Below are 21,886 nucleotides of genomic sequence, written 5' to 3'. Positions count from 1 at the left end.
CAACATTACCATCATGTTTAGTAGAATTGGCCCATGCAACTTTTCCAAACTTTATCTAGCATATGCTACAATAATGATTAGTGCATCCACAATGAAATCACTTTCTGTCAGATTTGCCATCCCCGCGGCCTATTCCTCGACTTGAGCTGTCTCTACCTCTACCTCTGCCAATCCCTGTGCATTCCTTCAATGGAACCAAATGCAGCAGCTGATGTATTAAGGGCCGGGGCTTTACCCATTTTTGCATTTTTTTCAACCTTTGGTACAATTGTCTTTTTAGCTCTCATTACCCTATTAAAGGAGGTAGATAGGTTAGGTATTTCATTAGATGCGAGGACTTGAACCTTGATTCCATTAAATTCAGCACATAGACCATCAATAATTTTGCCACTAAAAGCTGATTTTGTTGTTTCCCGAGTTCTTGTTCATTCGTAGTGATAAATATTAATCTCTTGCCAAATATCCAGAAAATAATTGTAGTACTCTATTACTGTCCTATTTCCTCTTTTCAACCCATTGGAATCAGTATATAATTCATATCCCCTTGAAAGATTGCTCTCTTGAGCATATAAAGCTTCTAGAGATAACCATATAGCTTTGGCAATCTCAAAATTTATAACCTGGTTCCGAAAAGAAGAATCTATACTGTTGACATTCCAAGTCATAACTTGGCTGTCTTCTGCTTCCCAATCATCATCAGTGGGAATGGGAGAATCATCCCTAATAAATTTCAGTGTTTTTCTTGCCTTTTAAATACATCTTAACTGATTTGGCTCAATTGAGATAATTGTCACTATTCAATTTTTCAGATGCAGTAGTAATAGTGTCCTTTCCATGGAAATCTCACTAAATTTTGGTTTGATTGGTGGTTGGGTCGGAGCAGTTTCAATATCAGCTATGGTTTGATTTCAAACTTGGCCAAGAATATTGATGCCTCTATCTCTGACAAGTGGACTAAATCTAGAGGCTGGAATTAAATCTTTGGAGAGCTCTTTCGAACTCTGAGGCTTTTTTGGCATCCAATCTCCTTACTGTCTCTCCTCGGTAACACCCCGGATTTTGCCTGATACACTTATATGGACCCCTTGCCCAAAAGGCTCTTTTTCCACTGCCTCAGCCTATAAATTCCTCAGCAGCCCCAATCCTCCTCAACCTGATCACGCTGCGGTCATTGCTTGGACCCTACTTGCCCCTCCCCATGCTAAACTCTTTATTTGGAGTGCATGTTGGAACAAAATCCTCACCTCTAATTCGGCGGGGAACCCCTGTCCAGGACCCCTCCTCTCCCTCTTGCCAAAATTATCTTGAAACAGCCAATCATATCCTCTTACTCTGCCATTTTGCCCATACTGTTTGGACTAGCTTCCTAAATAAAATTGGGTGCGATCATACCAGCACTAATGCACCGGATCCCATCAGAACTCCGAAGTTAAGCGCGCTTGGGCGAGAGTAGTACTAGGATGGGTGACCTCCTAGGAAGTCCTCGTGTTGCACCCTTTTTTTTCTTTTTCAAAAAAATAAAATAAATTCGATTTCCAATACTGCCCCTCCCAAAATCTACCAGCCACTATTCTTTTTGAGTTACTAGTGCTAACCTCCCAAAGCTTGGGAAACTACTCATTTCATGCTGCATTGGTCATATCCTTTGGGCCTTATGGAATGAAAGAAACACCTGAAAATTCAACCTGAAATCTATCCCTATTGATATACTGATAGAAAATATTGTTGGCCAAGTTTCAACCTGGCTCCTGACGCGTAAGGAATTTCGAAGCCTCAACGGCTCCAATGTTAGAGGGAGCTGGTATTTGATTGCTATCCTTCTCGTTGACAATGGCAATTTGGGCTCCCCCGCTGGTGGGCCACTACAAATTAAATTTTGATGGCAACACTTTTGGTTGCCCCGGACTTGCAGGGTTTGGTGGAGTAATACATGATGGTAATGGTAGTCTACTTTCACCGTTGCCGGGCCAATTGGAATCTCCAATTCTACCATTGGCGAACTCGTCGGATTGCTCAAAGGGCTTCGGATCTTCCAAAGCCATCTTGTGGGACCCCTCTATATTGAGTGCGACTCTAAAACTATCATTGACTGGTGTGCAAAGTCAACCCCTCCTCCATGGCGGCATTGGGATATGTTTTTTGATATATGTAATTTAATTTCTCTTCTGAACTGTAATTGGAAGCTCATTCCTAGGTCTACTAATCATTTGGCAGACATTTACGCTAAGTTGGGTATTTCACTCCAACACCTTGTTGTGGAGGAAGGCCCTTTTAGCCAGGTATTGTATTCTTTTTCCTTTGTTTATAAGTTTATACATCTTCATTTAAAAAAAATAGTGTCCTTCCCATCAGAACTTGAAACTTCTTTAGATGGCTTATAGACCTACCAGAATCGGCCATAATGTTTGTATAGAAACACAAATCTGGTCAATTGTACCGTCCAAAGTTTTATGTATGATCAGTCTAGGTAGCCCCCACCATGCAGAATTAGAGTAGGGCCGTTATTGTGATGTGCTCACTTCAAACTTCACAAATTATAGCATATATTCCAAATAAAATAACCCAATTAGTCAACAATTAGGGTTGACGTCAACATAACCTAGAGATGCCGTCAACACGGGTAGGAGGAGGAGTTGGCAAACATCCCAAGATAAGCATATAAACCCTTTTTGGGCAGTTTAAATCATAAAGAACTGTTCTAGGAGTAGTAGAACCAGTAACCCTAGGGTTATGGTAGAGGAAAAAGAAGGAATAGTTGGACTTTTACCAATCAATTGTCGAAAAACCTAAGGAGATCCTTCCCAGAAGTGATCTACTGCTTTAATACCATAAAAAAAGTAAGGAGAGAGAATGAGAGAAAGAAGTTGGAGGAGAAAGCTCAGATAATATGAGTTGCACGACCACCAACCTATTTATTTAAGTGGCCTTCATAGAATTACAATAATGCCCTCACTTAAATGAAACCCAAATCTTCTTATATCTCTTATTCTACATGTCCTATGTACATGAAACTTGGACTATAGAAATAATTCAACATAGGGAACAAGATTACTTCAAAGTATGAGAGTGAGGGGTAAGGTGAAATGATCAAAATGCCCTTGTACTAGTTTTTCAACAAGATAATCTTCATTAGTTTGATGAACTTCAAAGGCTCATTTTGGCCTAGATGTGGATTAATACAACACGTCTAATGTAAAAGAGCTACCTGAAAAGGTTACTCGTGTTCATGAAAGAAGGAAGGAGAAGACTCAATTTACGAAGAAGAAATTTGGAATTAAAAGAGATGCTAAATCTAAGTTGTCTTTCCTTTTTTTTTTCTTGAAATGGGCATTCCAATTTTAGACCCTTCTTAACATAGAAAGTCTTAAATTGGAAAATCTACAAGTTGCAATTTCCTATTTCAAACTTGTTGAAACAAAAACTTAAAATAGAAGCATCTTGCTGGAGTTAGAAGTTTTAACTGAAGGGTAACTTGCTGTTTGTGTGGAAAGCTAACTTAAATAGCAAGTTTGCTGTTTGTGTTGAAAGCTAACTTAAATAGCTACTTGCCGTTTCGGTTAGAAGCTATTATTAGAAAGCCTACTTCAATAAGTAGTTTTCTGTTTTTAGTCTGTGGTCTTTGTTTCTAAAGCCTATTTAGTTAGCAACTCTGCTAGTTAGAAATTGTTTCTTATTTTTAAATTCTCTACCCAGCATGTGGAACTAGATTTAGTAAGTTCTAATCGGAATCTATTTCCCAGAGTGGAACAGCAGATAAATTCTCTGTTGCGTTGATTTGTATTCCAATAAAGGACTTCTTCATATGTCACACAGAAATCATCTGTCGCTTATTGAATAGTTCTGGTTTTTTGTTCTTTATTGGATAAACTTATCCTTTTGTTATTCTCTATTTCTTGTTTTTCTTAATAACTTCAGAAATCATACTGTCCTTAAAGTTTTACCCATCAAACTTGTAATTCAGATTGTATTTTCTAAGTTGTTGCTCAAATATAGGTTAGTTGCACTTTAGAGGAAAATTTCAACTTTGTTGTTCCTTGTAAACCACTGTACTGCATCGATTTAGTTGGATTATGGACTTCTGATTAGTCAGGGACATTGGCTTTTATCATGTTCTACTTCATATTTTGTTAATGTTTGGATTGTTGGTGTTGTTGGCTAAAAGCTTTCCAATTTTCAATTGGAACTAATTCATATTGAGGGGGACTGTGCTTCACTCTTATTAGGTTTTCTCTTTAGAAAATTTAATTGTTTACCTTGTTTTTCTGAGTTACTTTTGATTATGAAACCATGGCTGATTTTTCCATTTGTACATTAGCGGAATAGCTAAGAGTCCACATATACCGTCATATTAATATGTGAACATGATTATAATTTTTTTTTATCTTGGGTGAGAATTTATGAGATGGGGAATGTATTTTCTTTGTTATATTGTAAGGACTTATTTTAATACACTAAATTAGTTGTATGTTTATTGTATTTGGTGTTCCTCGATTAGCAGGATACTATAATATTTTTTAATTGTAGAAAATTGTTAATACTTACATTTTAGTTCTACATAAATAAAACATAAACATATTCTTCTATACTTGGCAGGAGCCATTCAATGCTGAACCTCCACGTTCGGCCTTGGTGTCTTCATATATTACACCTGTGGACATGTTTTACAAGAGAAACCACGGACCTATTCCAACAGTTGATGACATTGAGAGGTAAAGTTCCATCCTAACATTTTGTTATTTATTACTATTGTGAAGCACAACAAATTGGTGATAACCCAGTTCTTTGTATATATATGGTCAAGCAGATACCATGTTTCAGTTGAAGGTTTAGTAGAACAACCCAAACAATTCTATATGGCTGATATCAGGTAGTGACTTTTGGGACCTAATCCAACATTTATACTCCAACATTTGTGACATCTGGGACCCAGTTTTTTTGAAAGAATCTAATATTTCACCTTAAATAACAGGGCACTTCCAAAATACCATGTTACTGCTACCCTCCAAGTAAGTTAAATGCATGTTCAAGAGGTATTCCACAGAATAGCTTTGCCAGAATTCAAATGTTACCTTCTGAAATATAAACTATTTGAACAAATTTGTTGTTGTGATGCATTCTAGCACTCAGATCCATCCATTGGGGTGAGCCATGTAGATAGGCCATACTCCTAATTATCAGCTTTTTGTCATTCTATCATTTCTACAATTTAATGAAAGGCCCATTTTTCCCATATACTGTTTCAATTTTGCTTGGTGAAGCTGTTAGATCGTTTTTGGGTTCCTTAATAGCATGATGGAACCATGGTTCACTTGATGGTGATTTCTAGGTTCTTCTTGTTTGGAGATGAATTTGTTGCACTGAAGGGTTGTGCACTACAGTGTGCAGGTAATAGGAGGACTGCAATGAGCAAGACAAGACCAGTGAAAGGTGTTGGATGGGATGTTTCTGCTATTGGAAATGGTTAGTTCATTTGGGTTCAATTACGAGACAGCCATTCTTACCTGCATTATAAATATATAGTCAATGTTTATCTTTTCCTTATCATTGTTGTTATTTTTCATTTTGACTGTGTTTTTTTAGCGGTCTGGGGAGGAGCTAGACTAGCAGATGTTCTTGAACTTGTTGGGATACGGAAATTGACAATACTTTCATCACTAGGAGGAAAACATGTTGAATTTATCAGTGTTGATATGTGTAAAGTGAGACATTCTGATCCAATCAAATTTATTCTGAACTTTTATGAGTCAAGGTTATACATGAATTTTTTTGGATGTTTCTGCTGCTTTTGTTGTTTCCTTGTTTTGAATATAATGCTGTTTTATGGTGGAACTGGGAATTTTAGGAGGAAAGTGGCGGTCCTTATAAGGCGTCCATTCCATTAAATCAGGCAACAAACCCGGAAGGTGATGTGCTACTAGCATATGAAATGAATGGAGAGGTAGAGGATGTCTTGTTTGTAGTGTCTTATTGTCAATCTGTATTTGAATCCATAAAATGGATTTTGGGTCCACTGAAATTGCATGTTCATTTTGGAATGCTATATCAAGATTCTCAACCGTGATCATGGATACCCTTTGCGAGTGATTGTTCCTGGTGTTATCGGGGCTCGTTCTGTTAAGTGGTTGGATCGCATTAAAGTAATCTCAGAAGAATGCCAGGTCATAGTCTAATATTATCTTTATGTTTACGAACTAAGCTTTTCCTGAAAATCTAAACCTGGTATCAAATTGATTTTCATTATATTTACATGTGGGATTTTCATGTTTCTTTCATACAGGGTTTTTTTATGCAGAAGGATTATAAGATGTTTCCACCTTCAGTTGATTGGAATAATATCAATTGGTCCACCAGAAGACCTCAGATGGATTTTCCTGTGCAGGTTATACTCTTTCCCTTCCTAGAAATAATGCGCGCTAGTTATTTCTATTTGCTGGATACTTCTGCATATATTGATTATTTTATGTGCTTACTTATGAACATAAACTATGAATGGAAAACATGGTTGACGCGGACTGAAGGTGCTGTTGCAGTGAGGGTGGGTGAAGAGGAGAAGTAGAAGGAGAAAGAAGAAGAGAAGGAGAAGAAGAGAGTGAGAATAAACAGGAGCCGAGAGCAATCGGGAAGAAGAAGATTTTCAAATTCACTATTTAATAATCTTTCAGAACATACAAGCTCTTAAATAGACATCAAAACCCTAATTGATAATTTCAAAGTGACAAAAAAACCCCTAAACAAATAAGATAATTATGTCTAAGGACATTACAAAATATAAATAATAAAAATTACAAAATAACATCTAATCAGTCCTAAATGACTCACTATCCAACCATAGCATGGTGGGTCTCACTGTGGCCTAGTGTCTTCTGGTATAGACTTGTGTAATAGGCGCTTAGGGTGGCATCGAATCGAGCTAGTTCGCATGCAGCTCTAGTTCGGCTCGGTTTGATTCATTTTATCTGAATCTTGAATTCGAGATCCAAATCTGGCTCGTTTAAGTTAACGAGCCGAGCTCGACCGAACCATGGTTCGGTTCGAAAGCTCGCTAGCTGGCTCGTTAACTCAACGGCCCGGGAGCTAAGTGCGGGAGCTCTCTTCGTCTCGACTTCTCGGGAATTAGGGGGAACAGGGAAATGAAAAAAGTTATGACATAATAACTCTCCCCCCCCACCCCTCTACCTCGTCCTGCACGTGTGAGATTTTTTAATTATTAATTATATCATAACTTTGTTATGGTTCATATAATATGTGGTAGAAATGGTTTTTTAAGTGGAAACATTTCCTCCTTTTCCCCTAAGGAGGGGTATTTCAGAAATCTATCCTACTCCTTGACAGATATAAAAAAAGGCCTCTGCCTTTACTTGTTTAGTACATGCAGTGGAGTTAATATACTTACACCTTGGTACTTTGTTCAACATTATCACTTGTTTTCTGGAAGGCTGAAAAATTTTATAAACATGTTTGAGGTACTAATTGGTAAAGAAACTGCATGATGCTGGATGCAACTGCAATTTGTAGCTCCTCTTATTGTATGAGGTACTCTCTTAATGCTAACTCCACTCAAGTTTTTCAGAAGAACATATCGGTAGTATTTTAGAAATGTTGTTGTATGAATCCATGCTCCGAAGAAAAAAAGAAAATGGGCATGCGATTTAGTCATCCAAAACCATTTTTCTTAAACTTTTTCTCTGTCTCGATGATCTGGTTTTCTAGTCCTTGATTCAGAACGATCTGATAGAGTACAAATGGACAACACTAGCGTTGTTTTTCAAAGGAATGTTTTTGTGTTTGATTATTGAATTAAGTTTATGCATAATTATGCAGTTTTTATGAATAATTTTATGCACAGTGTATAAATAATTTTATGCAGGGTTAATATACAAAGGTTATGCCCAATTTTATATAAAATGTATGCATACTTTTATATACAATTTATTTGACATGTATTTTATGCAAAGTTTTAAATTTAGGTTGGAGCTCGAACTCGGCTCGAGCTCGAACTTGTTTAAAATTATTGGGCTTGAGCTTGATTACAATTTTAGGCTCGAGGCTAGGCTCGGCTCGAGCTCGAGTTCAAAATATTTAAAGTAAGCCCGACTCGAACATAGGTAGGTTTGGGCTCCACTCGATTCGATGCCACCCCTAATAGGCGGTACCCGAGTAGTGTCCTCACCAACTCTCTCGATGTGGGGAAAATTCGACCCTGTCGAGTGGGACTCCTGATAACTCTGATAGTACTCCAACAAATCAGGGTCGAGCGGTTGTAATGTGTTTCTCGTAATCCTTGTGCAGTTGGAATTTGGTCTTGTCCATTGTGCTAAGAAACGTTGAACCACACCACTCCTTGTAAAAACAACTTGTTTAACCAAAATAGCATCAATATGTTCTTTATGAGCTGGTGTTATGGGAAATGGAATTGGATCCAAAGGGGTGTTAGGTGAGGAAGGAGGGGGTGTATCGAGCGATGGGGTGGAGTCAGAAGGTGATAAAAAAAGGGTCATCAGGAATGGAGAGGTGGTCCTTATATGCCATCAAGTCTTAAATGTTAAAAGTGAAGCTGATGCTTGAATCTGATGGCAAATCAACAACATAAGCATTACGATCTACCCTTTTCAGCGCTTTAAAAGGCCTTGCACTACGAGCTTGCAATTTTCGAGTAGATCCCTTAGGAAATTGTTCAGGTCTAATTTGAACCATGACATAGTCACCGACATTAAATTATTTATCACGTTTATGCACATCGGCGTGAAGTTTATATTGGACATTACTTGCTTGGATTCGTTTAGTGATTTCAACATGCAGATCTTGAACCCTACATGCAAATGTTGTGGCGGATTTTGAAAACCTAGCATGAGGTGACATGGGTATGAGATCCAACGGTTTCCTAGGTTGATAACTATGGACAACTTGAAATAGACTCATGCCTATGTACCTATTGATTGAGTTATTTTAGGCAAGTTGGGCTGTTGGGAGAATTAAATCCCAAATGTGATGGGGATCTCTTACGAAGCAGTGAAGGAGGTTTCCCAAGCTTCAGTTAATGACTTTAGTTTGACCATCAAGTGCTAAAGAGTTTTCTAGAAATAGCTCATAAAACAAACATCCCTATCCAAAACAATAGTCTAGGGTATGCCATATAGCTTGCAATTTCATCAAAGAAAAATCGAGTGACTTTGGAGGCGTTAGAAGTTTTAGTATTAGGGATAAAATGAGTCATATTGGAAAAAGGGTCTACCACCATGAAAATGGAGTCATGTTTCCGAAAGGTACGGGAAAAGCTTAAGGCGAAATCTATGCTAAGATTTTGTCAAGGGCATGTGGGGACTGGTAGAGGAATATACAATCCTGTGTTTTGTTTGTTGTGTTTGGCCAATTGGCATGCCCTACGCTCTCTTACCACCTTGGCAACATTCCTTTTTAAACTAGGCCAATAAAATCGACATGACTATCCCATTCATACAACCCCTCTTTTGTTTTGAAGGTTGTCTTCCATTCGTTTCTAGGCGGATCCGAATTTGATGGTAACCGATTTTGAAGTCATCTTTGAAAATATAGTGGCACTCATCAACATATCTATCATATCATCTAGCTGGGGAATCTGGAGCTGATATTTTACGATGATTTTATTGATGACCATATTGTTCATGCACATCCTCTAGGTACTACATAAAGACTTAAACTCTCTCTAATGAATCCTTTTTGAAGGAGCTTATTCACTTGCTGCTATAATTTTCCATGCTCAACAGGGTTCATCTGATAGTGGGTAAGTTTGGCAGTGTAGCTCCCGACACTAAATATATGGAGTGTTGGATGTCACACATAGGTGGTAGTGTATCTGGCAGCTCCTTGGGAAAGATATCTTGGAATTCCTGTAAAATGGTCTAAACCTCTAGTGGGGAGTTGGCTGAGTAATTCACGGGTGCTTCACGGGCTACCACTGCAAAAACTGCAGACTCATGCAGTATTTCATGTTCCAAATCCTTGAGACTAATGAAGTGCAAGGTTCTCCTTTGGGAGCTCGATTATGCTTTACCTTGTGTCACAGGTTTTGGTGGTAGTGGTTTAAGGTGGATGATCTTTCCTTTGAACAAGAAGGAGCAAGTGTTGGAGCGCCCATAAATGGTAACATCTTAATCATACAATAAGGGCTTGCCCAAAATGATATGATCCACATCCGTTGTAATTACATCACATCAAATATCTTCCTTGTATTCGAGGAATTGAATGGGAACTAGGAATCTACCCTTGACTGAATTGGAAGTGTGAAACTCAATAAGGTCTAGGATGTGGAACGGTCTCAAGGCCAAGGTGGGTAATTGTGCAGAATGAAATGACATTGATGCAATTGTCGCTATCAATGATGACCTTGTAGCCCTTATCTCTACACTTGATGTAAGTATGAAAGATAGTAGTTTGACGCCAGTAGTCAGACTCCTTGGGTTTAGTCAACGCACATTGGACGACATTTAGTCTGTGGACGGGAGTGTGGGTGGGCGTGACACAATTCAAAGTGGATGTGCTTTCTTCACATGTCTCATCTAAATGATCAAAGTTGGCGGGGTCAGGCTTGTACTACACAATTTCTTGGTCTTCCTGGGAGTACTCTTGATCCTCGATAAGAAGGGCTCGAGTGCTATAATTGGATGCGATGTGCCCCTCGACACTTGTGACATTGAATCCTTGAATTGAATTTTGATATCTCGTTCACTGCCCTTGAAGCAAGGAGGTCCAAATTGCGACTTAGTCTTTGAGGGGGAGTCCCTAAAATTGACTTTCCTGGGACTTGAGGATTGGCAGTGGGAGACCTAAAAGGCACCGTACAACTGTCTCATCCACGTGTTGGCTGAAATTTGGAGGCTCATAATTATGGGCAAGTGCGTAAGCATCCTCCATGGTGGTTACACTTTGAAGCATCATCTCTCGCCTAAGGTCGTCATTCAAGCCCTTTTGGAACCTGCTCAAATTGATCACTTTGTCTTCCATGATAGAACACCGCATCTGAAACTCATCAAATTGAGCAATGTATTTGGTAGCTAACTTATTTCCCCGCCTAAGATTGTGCCATTGATCTAGAAGAGTGCGTCTATAGGAGGGGAAAGGTATTTTGTTTGAATCTTGAGTTTCATTTTCTCCCAGTGAGTAATAGGAGGTTCTTGTCTTCTCGCGATATCTTTCTCAACATGTTCCAAGAAAAGTTGAGCGGTGCATGTTGATTTCATTTTCTTGACTTTTCTATCTTTAGATAGCTCATACTACTTGAAAAATCTGTCCATCTCACAAATCCATGTGGAAAATACCCATGGGTCTAAGCAACCATCAAATGTAGGGACCTCAACCTTTTATGTGTTTCAACATTGTCTTCAGGACCCTCATGGCACGAGATATAGGATGTGTGGTTCCTAGAAAGAGGCAATATGTGAGGGCGCGTAGAGGCAAATTCCTTGTCTTCAGTGTGATAACCCCTAGGAGACCTAACTTCTAAAGGACTTTTCCCTTTCGAGGACTAAATCTCTAGGGTTGTGAGGCTATCATTGGTGGTGCCTAACTTTTTAGGATTTGCTTGAGTGTGTCATCTTTGTTGTCTACAACGGAAGATGAAACAACACCTGACATGATGCGACCACTATGCAAATGCATGTACTAGCGGATCCTAGCATGTAAAGCCCAAATAAACTAGATGCTTATTAGGTTGCTTGTGACTAGTCAAGATTCAAATCAATGAAATTGCAAATTAAGAGTGTAGATACAACTAAAGTAAAGAAAGGGTAAATCCTAAGCAATGATGCATATTGCACCAATGGGCTGAACTCTAAAATTAACACCAAAGATTGATCGCACACAGGTGCTTCAATCAACGGAATGAGTTTTTTTTATTGAGATGGGTCTCGAGGTCAAATTCAGCTCAAGTGGGCCTTTTTTTTGTTTGAAAGTTTATTTTGGGTCTGAGGACCAGCTCAAGTGGGCCTTAATAATGAAAGAGCTAACTACCAGCACAAATTAGATATTTGATGCAATTTAAGACAATTAGTGGAATACCAAAGAGGAGTAGGAGCGACGTCACCTTGTAAATCGATTTGGGACTGGCTGAGTCGACATATGTAAGATAGGTGGTCAGTTGGGACTGAAACAAGGAGCAAGCAGTCTTCAAGCGTGAGGCATTTTTGTTTTTTACCCCCTTGCTTAAGCTCACACATGCAAATTTCGCACGACTGAGCTCTTCTCCTTCTTGAGCTGCTGATTAATTAGAAGCTTGATATTGCAGTCAAGAAAGGGGAAAAGGGGCTTCTAGTGGTGGGACAATGACTGGAAGGAGGAAGAAAGTGCAATGACGATGGCGGCTAGGGTTGGAAACGGCTGTGGAAAGGTCGGACGACATCGAAAGAGATGGTAGGAAGGTGGACCGACATCAATTTTTCAATGGTGAGATGACAACGCAGAGGTGTGACAGCGGAGAGCTCGGACGGAGGCGATTCTTTCGGGTTGTTTGGTGAAGATGCTTCAAAGCAGAACTAGGTCGGTTTGGGGTTGGTTCAAGTGCCAGGGAAGAGAAGGAAGGAGGTCATAGAGTTTGGGCTCTGCAGAAAGGTTGGTGGCGATGGAGTCGTTCACTCTGATATCAGAGTTGATGCGAAACGAAGGTGTTGTTGTAGTGAGCATGACGAGAGAAAGGAGGAGAAGAAGGGAAGGAGAAGAAGTGAGGAAGAATAAGGGGGAGCCAAGAGCAATCGGGGCAAAGAAGTTTTCTCAAATTCGCTATTCAATAATCTTTTAGAACATTACAAGCTTTTAAATAGACATCAAAGCTCAAATTGATAATTCCAAATGACAAAAATGCCCCTAAACAAATAAGATAATTACATCTAAGTACAATACAAAATATAAATATTCAAATCACAAAATTATACCTAATTAGTCCTAAATGACTCACTATCCAACCACAACATGGTGAGTCTATTTTACGTACTTTTTGACTATTTCTGAAAGTATCCTCTATTTTTCTGTTATATAGAAATAGTAATTATTTAAATTGAACTTATATTTGTTGCTTTATTGGTGTGCCAGTGTGCTATATGCTCCTTGGAGGATGTTGCTGTTGTAAGGGAAGGGAAGGTAAGGTGAAATCTTTGTGTAATCCATTTCTCTGCATACTCAAGATGGGTGCCTTTCGGGCTTCTCTCCCTCTGTACGAAAATTTTCTATAGGTGTCCTGCAAGTAACTTTCTGGCTACTGCTTGGTTGGGGAATTCCAGCCTTGGAGTGCATCAATGATATGTCTATGCATACACTCAGTCGCATGGATATGCATGTGCAAGGAAACTATGTCCATAAAACCGTCTTGGTGACTAATTAGTATATATGTGTGCATTAATTGATGAGGTTTTCACTATTCATTATGAAGAAAATCCACATTAAAATGTGGATATTTTGTGAGTATCGTCATTAATGGTCAGTGTTGATCTCGTGGATGTGCTATAAAGGGTGGCAAGTAAATCGTTATTGCTTTATATAGCCAGGATAATGTGTGTTTGGATCTAGTTGTCATGGCAGAAGAAACTGGGAAATCAATATAAGTCATGTAGTTGTTTCCACATGCTGCAGATAACTGTTAGTGGATATGCAGTTTCCGGAGGAGGGCGTGGTATTGAAAGAGTGGATGTTTCTGCAGATGGTGGCAAGACATGGGTGGAGGCCAGTAGATATCAGACAAATGGAACGCCGTACATCCCAGATGATCTAAGCAGTGATAAATGGGCATGGGTCTTCTTTTCAGCAGAGGTTAACGCTCCACGTAATGGTGAAATAATTGCCAAAGCGGTATGTGACTTTTGTTCTTTATTGGTATTAGTATGAATAATCCTAACAATTATCAATTGTTTTTTGGCCATCAGTAGTAATGTTATTTTGTAATTTTTTGCGACTCTCTTTGATTTATTTTTCTTTTCTTTATGAGATAATGAGATAAGGAGGGAATCCCTTTAACAATTTGAAATTGATACTGCACTAGCCCCCAAAGTACAAGACATTGATTTGACTGAATGAATTACCCATGCTGATTCTTGTTATTTGCGTTTTGTTAGTCACAAGAATTTCTTATTTTCCCATTTGTATTCTTTTAGGGTCTGTTTGGAACCCCATGGTAAAGAAAGAAAAGAAAAAAAGAAGAGAATTTGACCATTATTATTCTAAAAAATAGTTAGTGAAAAGGAGAATTTGATCATTATCTTATTTTTACTAACTATTTTTGGGAATAATAATAATAATAATAATAATAATAATAATAATAATAATAATAATCAAATTCTCATTTTCTTTTCTACGGGTTCCAAACAGACCCTAAGAGATTATGTCTAAATCATGGTTCTCTCAAAAGATAACATAACCTTCGTACAAAACAAATCATATAACCATGGATCATAATCAGAGTTTATATATTATGTTATTTTACAGGTTGATTCTGCAGCAAATGTCCAACCTGATAAAGTGGAGGACATATGGAACCTGCGAGGAATACTAAACACTTCATGGCATCGGATTCAAGTTAGAAGTCCATATTCTAACCTGTAAATGGGGAAGACATGGGAGTCCAATGTCAAGTAGCCACGAAAAGGTGATTTTGATTGTTTCTGGCTTCCCAAAGCTTCATCTTTGTTCTTACTTCCCTTTCTAATTAGGCAATAAGGACAGGATAGGTGATGTATTTGAATCCTTGTGTGAGAATGTTTCTCTCATGAAAGGAGCTCTAGTTGCTTCTCTCGGTATTGAGGCTCTTCTTATGGGGTACTAAGAGCTTCTGAAATTGTCAAGACACAATTCAAGTGCGATTATGTTAGTTATCCTGAAGAATAAACTTTATTAACTTTGATGCTAACTTTGATGTTCTTTTTATTTGAGACTGGGGGCTCATAGTTTTGGGTAATTCAATGTCTCCACTATTGATCCATTGGTACTAAACACTTTTACTTAAGAGTCATTGAGGGATTTGGAATAACAAATTAGACACATTTATTTAGATTTAGGAAGGGATTTTTAGCATCACTTGTTTATACAAGGACTTAATAGTTCTCAAAGCAATAAGCAAAGCCTTTTCCAACCTATGCCTTCAATAAGATATCAACTACCAATTAAGCAACACAATTTAAAGTCACAAAGAGTTAATTGATTTACAAATGCCTTTTGATTAAATAGATATTACAACTAAAGTATGAAATAGATAAGCACAATTAATCTTATGTACTTATATTATGTAATAGCAGTTCAATAAGTTTTTTATGACTTCAAAATTAAAGAAAATAAGATACTTGGATTGTTTTTTTTTTTTTTTTTTTTAAAGGTAGACACTTAAAAGCAATTTGATCTCAAAATATAAGCTTATGAGTATTGATATGAACTTTATAAATGATATTAAGATGAAATTAAGTTCATTTGGTTGTACTCAACTAAGATCAAAATTTCAAAGTAAATTTATGTTGATACTTGAATTTTAAAATTTAACTCCTACTATCGATGATTTGAACAAGATGTTTATTTTAAAGTAAAAGAGATTTAGTTCAAACTTACTTGATCATGTATAATCAATTGATTTCATAATACATGCAAAGAAGTACTAAATATTAAATTATAGTCTCTAATATTTAAAACTATGAAAGTTTCACTTCAAATAAACTCTAATCTATTTCATAATTGCATAACTGGCTTAGCTCTGAACCTTATGGATTATGTACTTTCTTATTTTTTCAAAGTGTAGTTTTGTCATCATAAAAAAGGGGAGATTGTTGACCATAGGTTGGCTCTCTTATCGATTTTGATGATAACAAAACTTAATAGATCTAAAAATTTGTAAAATCAAGCATTTTAGATACTTTACCTTCAAAAGTCAATGTATCTCAAGGTCTAAAGCTTCAAAAAAATAAAACCTATTCAAGACCACAAGCATCATTGAATGACATCTCTTGAAGAAACGCTCACAAGAAAAAATATAACGAAAAAATTAGAGTTCGATGTAAAAGTCATATGTCAAAACTTAGTCACAAATATAAAAGAGTATTCCAAAACTTCATTCTTTGAGTACAATAGTGAATATGGAGCTTTAGGTCATAAATTGCATGTAAACATATTTAGGAACATCATATGTATCCTTTAGAACATGTTAAAGCCCTTAGAGAAAATCATTCCCATGTTTTTAAAGTCAACTTAATTGATTTGGCACTGGAATGATCAATCAACCTCTGCCAAAGATCGATAATCTAAAAGTGTGCATGCCAAAATTATAAAATACAATCGATCAACTATAGTCGATTGATCAATCATCCAGAACATAGTTATATCATGCTATAAAGTATCATCAATCATCCCATTTGGATTGATCAATAAATATTATCTAGGCTGGAAAATTTTACATGGAATGATTGATCATTTCACTTGATTGATTGATCTGACAAAATCTTGCTAATCAGGGACATAAAGCATGATCGATTATAAGAAGTTCACTGATCGATCATACCTACAGTGAGAGAATTTTGATTGATCAACTTATTTTTTGAGGACCAACGTTTAAATATTGATTGATTAGTCCATTAATCTATAAGTCATTATTTGACAGAAAAGGAGACGTTATAATCGATTAATTTATCAATCACTTTACAATGATCATGAAAATGGGTAAAAAATGGCTAGTTTTGCTTAGAGAAGTTATAAACAAACCACCATACTACATAGAAATTAATCAGCATTTATAAGCAAATCCATTGAGCATTTACTCTCAATATTGCAAAACTTCTCTAAAGTGATTTTGAGTGAAAGAGAGAGCCTTAACATTGAAAATAGTTTACTCTTTCCATTCTATTGGAAGATAGGCCCAAGCTCACATGACCAAGGAAGACCCACATATCTAAAAATATTATAAGATGGGCCACACGACCAAGGAAGGCTCACAAGATGGGCCCAACCACATAAGAAGTAGGACCCACTATGATTACCACGAACTGACATCCTTATCACATAAGTTGGAAGATCAAGAATGACTCATAAAGGCATCTTTATCTTATGATCATGTCCTAGAAGAGTTCTAGTTTGAGTTATGTTTGTCTTTTATTAATATTGAGTTATTTAACTATGTTAGGACTTATCTTTAAGTGTTAGAGTTTGGGTGTAATTGGGACAAAGATAGTTTTATTGTAATTGGATTCTGCTACCTTCCTTTATTATAAATAGAGGTTCATATACTCTGATTATAATAAGTTATTGAAGTCAATGAAATATTTCTCTTTTCCATATAATCAACATGGTATAAGAGCAGGTTCTATGAGTTGACTTGGTCAACCCACAAAGATAATGAAATCCTTTTCTCTAAACCCTAAACCCTAAGTCTAGGTTCGTAGTTATTTTTTTCAGTCCCTACACCTGTAGTTTGCTTTGCATTTTCACTTCTATAATGAGATTTTCATATTAAAAATTATATATTGACAGAAATATATTGGAGTTTAATTTCTAAGGAAAAATGAATTATTCCAATCGAAGTTATCTACAGAAAGATATCGATATTTGAATAAGCGAAGGTCAGATTGCAAAATAGGTTCAAGCAACAGCAAAAAACTTCATCCTCCGAGGTATTTTATGCTATCAAGAACTAGAATTTGTATGGAGAAATATATATCTAAAGAAAGATCTGTAAGTCTATTATTTTACCTATTCATCCAATTTTTTATCTGAGTTATCTACAAAGATAAATCTATATTTGAAGTAGCAAAGGTCAGATTGCAAAAGAGGTTCGAGCAGTAGTAGAAAGCTTCAACTTCCGAGGTATTTTATGCTATCAAGAAAGAAACTTTATATGGAGAATTATATATCAAAAGAAATATATGTAAGTCTATTTTCTTACCTATTCAACCAATTCTCGGTATGAAGTTTTTATAAGGAGATATTGATCTTGGAAGAGTCAATGGTCATTCTGGAAAAAAAGGAGAAACAATACTTAGTTCGGCTAGATGACATAGATCGAAATCTATCAAATTATTTATTTTCTGATAATTATATTTTATGAAGAGAAGTTATACTTGGATGAAAGGTATTTAAGTCAGTTTTAGACAAAGAAAATTTATGTCAATTTGATCTATAATTAAATATATATTCGCATTGGAAGAATCAAAGGTCATGCTGATATTCTGTTGCATTGAAAAATCCGAATTTAAGCTCATTGTTTTGCGTCACTTTTTGATTTGATATATCAGAAAAATATCTCACTTCTCCCTAGTTTGAGGGCTTATCTATACATCTCTGTTATTTGGGTTTATGGTTACATCTATGATATTTTGTTCAAGCTGGGATCACTACCATTACCTCCCAGTTTGAGGGAGGGAAGTAAAAGAAGTATAAGAAAAAGGTATTTTATTTCATATGTTGTGGATAAGTTTAGAACACAAAAGATGAAGCTTCTGCATCTAAGAAAAAATATTTATATCGGATTATGATTATTTCATGCGTCCTTCTACAAGGTTTATTATTTTTGGTTCGTGTTATATGAGTTGGAAGATGGACGTGTTATATTCAGCTGCTATTATGTCTCTTTGGATGAGAGATTATTATTGAAGAAGAGGTGGCCTCAATACTTTTTCTCATGCCATAATTTATGTTACTCTCAAAATATCATGGTTGGGACACCATGAGAGTCGGTGCCCAGATTGGGACACCATGATAAATTTAACTCTAAAAAATATCACGATTGGGATACCATGAGAGTTAGTGTCCGGATTTGGACACCATTATAAATAAACCCACTACCCCCTGTAGTGGCTTTTATTACTCCTACCACTTGAGTGTCATTGTCCTGTGGAGGGACACGGTGGTGGACACTTCAGAGTAATGCTGATAGACACAATACCTACAAAAGACAGAGTGTGCCCTACATCTAGCATTAAGACTGGAGTATGGAGCAATGTCTTACAGGTTAGGAGTGATTTTTACTCTCACTTACATTATGCAAGTAGGGCCTCATGGAAGGGCGCAACAACGTGAGGGGGAGTGTTGGAAGATGAAGGCATATTGGAAGATGTGCCATTTTTTACAAAAAGATTCTATACATTATTTGCAGCAAGCTGAGAGTTCATGTTGTTCTCTCATCCTCAGTTTGAGGGAAGTGTTGGAAGAGGCCCAAGCCCACACGACCAAGGAAGACCTACTTATCTAAGAGTATTATAAGATGGGTCACACGACCAAGGTAGACCCACAAGATGGTTCCAAGCACATAAGAAGTAGGATCCACTATGATTACCACAAGCTGGCATCCTTATTATATAAGTTGGAAGATAAAAAAGAACTCACGAAAGCATATTTATCTTATGGTCACGTCCTAAAAGAGTTCTAGTTTGAGTTATGTTTCTCTTTTATCTATATTGAGTTATTTAACTATGCTAGGACTTATCTTTAAGTGTTAGAGTTTGGGTGTAATTGGGACAAATGTTGTTTTATTGTAATTGGACTCTGCTACCTTCCTTTATTATAAATAGAGTTCATGTACTCTGATTATAATAAGTTCATGAAGTCAATGAAGTATTTCTCTTTTTCATATATTCAACACATTCCTTTCCTTGTATTTCATATTAGACAAGAGTCTTCACTCTGTATTGTGCTGCTAAAGAAGTGGAAACTTGGATCTCTCAAGGAGAAGGAACTCTCCAAGTAAAGGATGTAAGTTTTCTTTTCTTTTTTTCAATTCGCGAAAAGTTCATCTAGAGCCTATTTTATCTAGATAGAAAGGGCTAGGTAGAGATAGAATCTAATAGTAATCTGTTGGGGAGATTGGGATTGTAAAAGTGTGTATGGAGTTACACGTGTCTTAAAGAGAACCAAAATCTTTGTGTAAAATCCAACTATTAGAGCTCTGAAATAATGGAATTTCTCAAGTAAGGGTTGTTGAATACCATTAGGGGAACATCAATAACAAAAATTCTCCTAGTGTTGTGGTGTGTGAATGTTTATTTTGATTGAAATTACAAACTTGCACAATATTTTATTTACAAGCCTTACATAGATTTTAATTTGAAATACTCAATTCACCCCTTCTTGAGAGGTCACCTAGGCCAATAACTTTTTTCCTGTGAGAGTCATGTAAGACTCTTCCATAATTACTCTTTAATATTTTTTTACTAAAACCACCAAACATTTGCTTCTTGTAATGTTTATTTCTCCCTATTCAAAAATTGGATTGACAAATGTACATTAGAATGTAGACTCCAGTTTGGATTGTATAACACTTCTAAGAATTATTTAATACCTACAAATTATGTACTAAAATGACTTTAGAAACATTCTGATTTTATGTTAATCTTCATTTAGTTGAAGTAAAATATTCCTCCAAATACCTTGAATTTTTTATGGGTGAAGTCTTAACAATGTTATAAAAATTGGCCTAGTCATAATTTTGGAGAGGTGAACAAATTTGGTAGAAGTTGGATCAACCGATATTTACTATTGATTCATCGATGTTGTTGTCCTATAAATAATTCAAAATTTTCATAAACTAATTAAAGTTCTAAAATTTTAAAATAAAATAGTTAAAGGTACTAAGCTATATGTAGAAATTTCTCCTATACGTGATGTCTACCTTTCCTCTTTGGAGACCCTCCTTGATGACAGGTCGATTTCTCTCGAGATGGGTATAATCTATTTGAGGATTTGTGGGTCGTCCTCAACATGTGCTTATATAAAGTGTAGGCACAAATCAACCTATCTAGGTGGTAAAAAGGATTGCTCCTTATCTCAACTTCCCACTCAAACTCAAATTCTAGCTAGTATACACATCCCTAAACAACTGTGTTTGATTCCAAATATAATACCCAACTTATGGGGTTCACCGAGCCCAATTCCCATAAAGCTTTAAATAAAAATATTTTAAAAAATAATTGGTAAAACATATTAAAATATTATAAAATTATTTATGGGAATCAAAATATCCATAATATTAAATATAATCAATAACTTCTTGTGTATATGATACCCTCCAAAATTATGATTTTGCTCATAGCATGAGTTCCACTTGGAATAAAACCTCCCAATTTTGTAGGAAATACAAATTCTCCAAAGTAGCCAAATGCATCAAATAAAGTAATTATGTGATCATTTTGCACTCCAAAATAATCATTTATCCTAAGATCAAAGGAAGTGATAAGAAGGTGATCAAGATCATGGACTCAATTACCCAACCAAGTGCTCACCCATCCTATGTATTGCACAAACAATATTATAAAATGATGTGACATTAAGTTAGCACATGGTCTTATATCTAATAAAATAAACCATATGCATCCATCTAACATACAAAGGTTTACGGTAACTACCCTAGAAGAAATTTGGAATACTTCGCTCTTGGACAGTGTCAATATGTCACACGCCTAATAACCAACCACTAAAGGAATGAATGATTATGGAATCGAATAAAATATACACAAATTTTTTAAAAAAATTCTACCACAATGCAAAAACACTAACATATGTCTTTATAATATATAAATAATAAAAAGAAAAGAGGGAGATGCAATGACCTCCATCCTCTTATATTGGATTGGGAGAGGGGTCCACTACCTGAAGAAACAAGTGAGAGGCAATGATTGTCACCTCTCCCCTTTTTCTATTACCGGTGGTGGAAGAACTATTGGCCTAGGTGACTTCTCAAGAGGGGGGTTGATAGAGATTTATAATTTAAAACTTAAGTAACGCGTGTAATGAAATTCATGCAATGTAACAATTTCAATGTAAAGCAAACATTCACACATTATAAGAGACAAAAGAAAATTGTTATCGATGTTTTACTATTGGTATTCACCACCCAAAATCCTGTGCTTGGAAAATTCCACTATTTAAAGCTTTAATAGCTAGAATTTACACAAAGATTCTG

At 36.3% G+C, this 21,886-nt stretch overlaps 1 protein-coding gene and 1 non-coding gene across 5 annotated transcripts in view; both read left to right on the top strand.

The window, feature by feature from the left end:
• The window catches only part of LOC137962299 (sulfite oxidase), a 30,384-nt gene extending 15,470 nt beyond the window's left edge, over nt 1-14,914 (top strand). For all 4 annotated transcript variants that reach the window (XM_068809084.1, XM_068809085.1, XM_068809083.1 and 1 more), the window contains 11 exons: nt 4,594-4,709; nt 4,805-4,867; nt 4,970-5,006; nt 5,379-5,460; nt 5,581-5,699; nt 5,843-5,938; nt 6,048-6,158; nt 6,278-6,379; nt 13,060-13,107; nt 13,597-13,812; nt 14,446-14,914. In XM_068809084.1, coding sequence (XP_068665185.1) covers nt 4,594-4,709; nt 4,805-4,867; nt 4,970-5,006; nt 5,379-5,460; nt 5,581-5,699; nt 5,843-5,938; nt 6,048-6,158; nt 6,278-6,379; nt 13,060-13,107; nt 13,597-13,812; nt 14,446-14,562 — 1,107 coding nt within the window. In that variant the 3' untranslated portion in view covers nt 14,563-14,914. The remainder of the gene's footprint in view (nt 1-4,593; nt 4,710-4,804; nt 4,868-4,969; nt 5,007-5,378; nt 5,461-5,580; nt 5,700-5,842; nt 5,939-6,047; nt 6,159-6,277; nt 6,380-13,059; nt 13,108-13,596; nt 13,813-14,445) is intronic.
• Nucleotides 1,379-1,497, top strand: LOC137964219 (5S ribosomal RNA). Its single transcript, XR_011115438.1, has one exon. It is a non-coding gene; the product is annotated as a 5S ribosomal RNA (ribosomal RNA).
• Nucleotides 14,915-21,886: the final 6,972 nt, after the last annotated feature.

Source organism: Aristolochia californica, unplaced genomic scaffold (assembly GCF_029961685.1).
Source record: "Aristolochia californica isolate CCGP_79_NKW_82.1479 unplaced genomic scaffold, dmAriCali1.0.hap1 SCAF_4, whole genome shotgun sequence".
Classification (NCBI taxonomy): domain Eukaryota; kingdom Viridiplantae; phylum Streptophyta; class Magnoliopsida; order Piperales; family Aristolochiaceae; genus Aristolochia; species Aristolochia californica.
The sequence above is the reverse complement of the archived record's forward strand: the minus strand, read 5'-3'. Positions and strand labels throughout refer to the sequence as shown.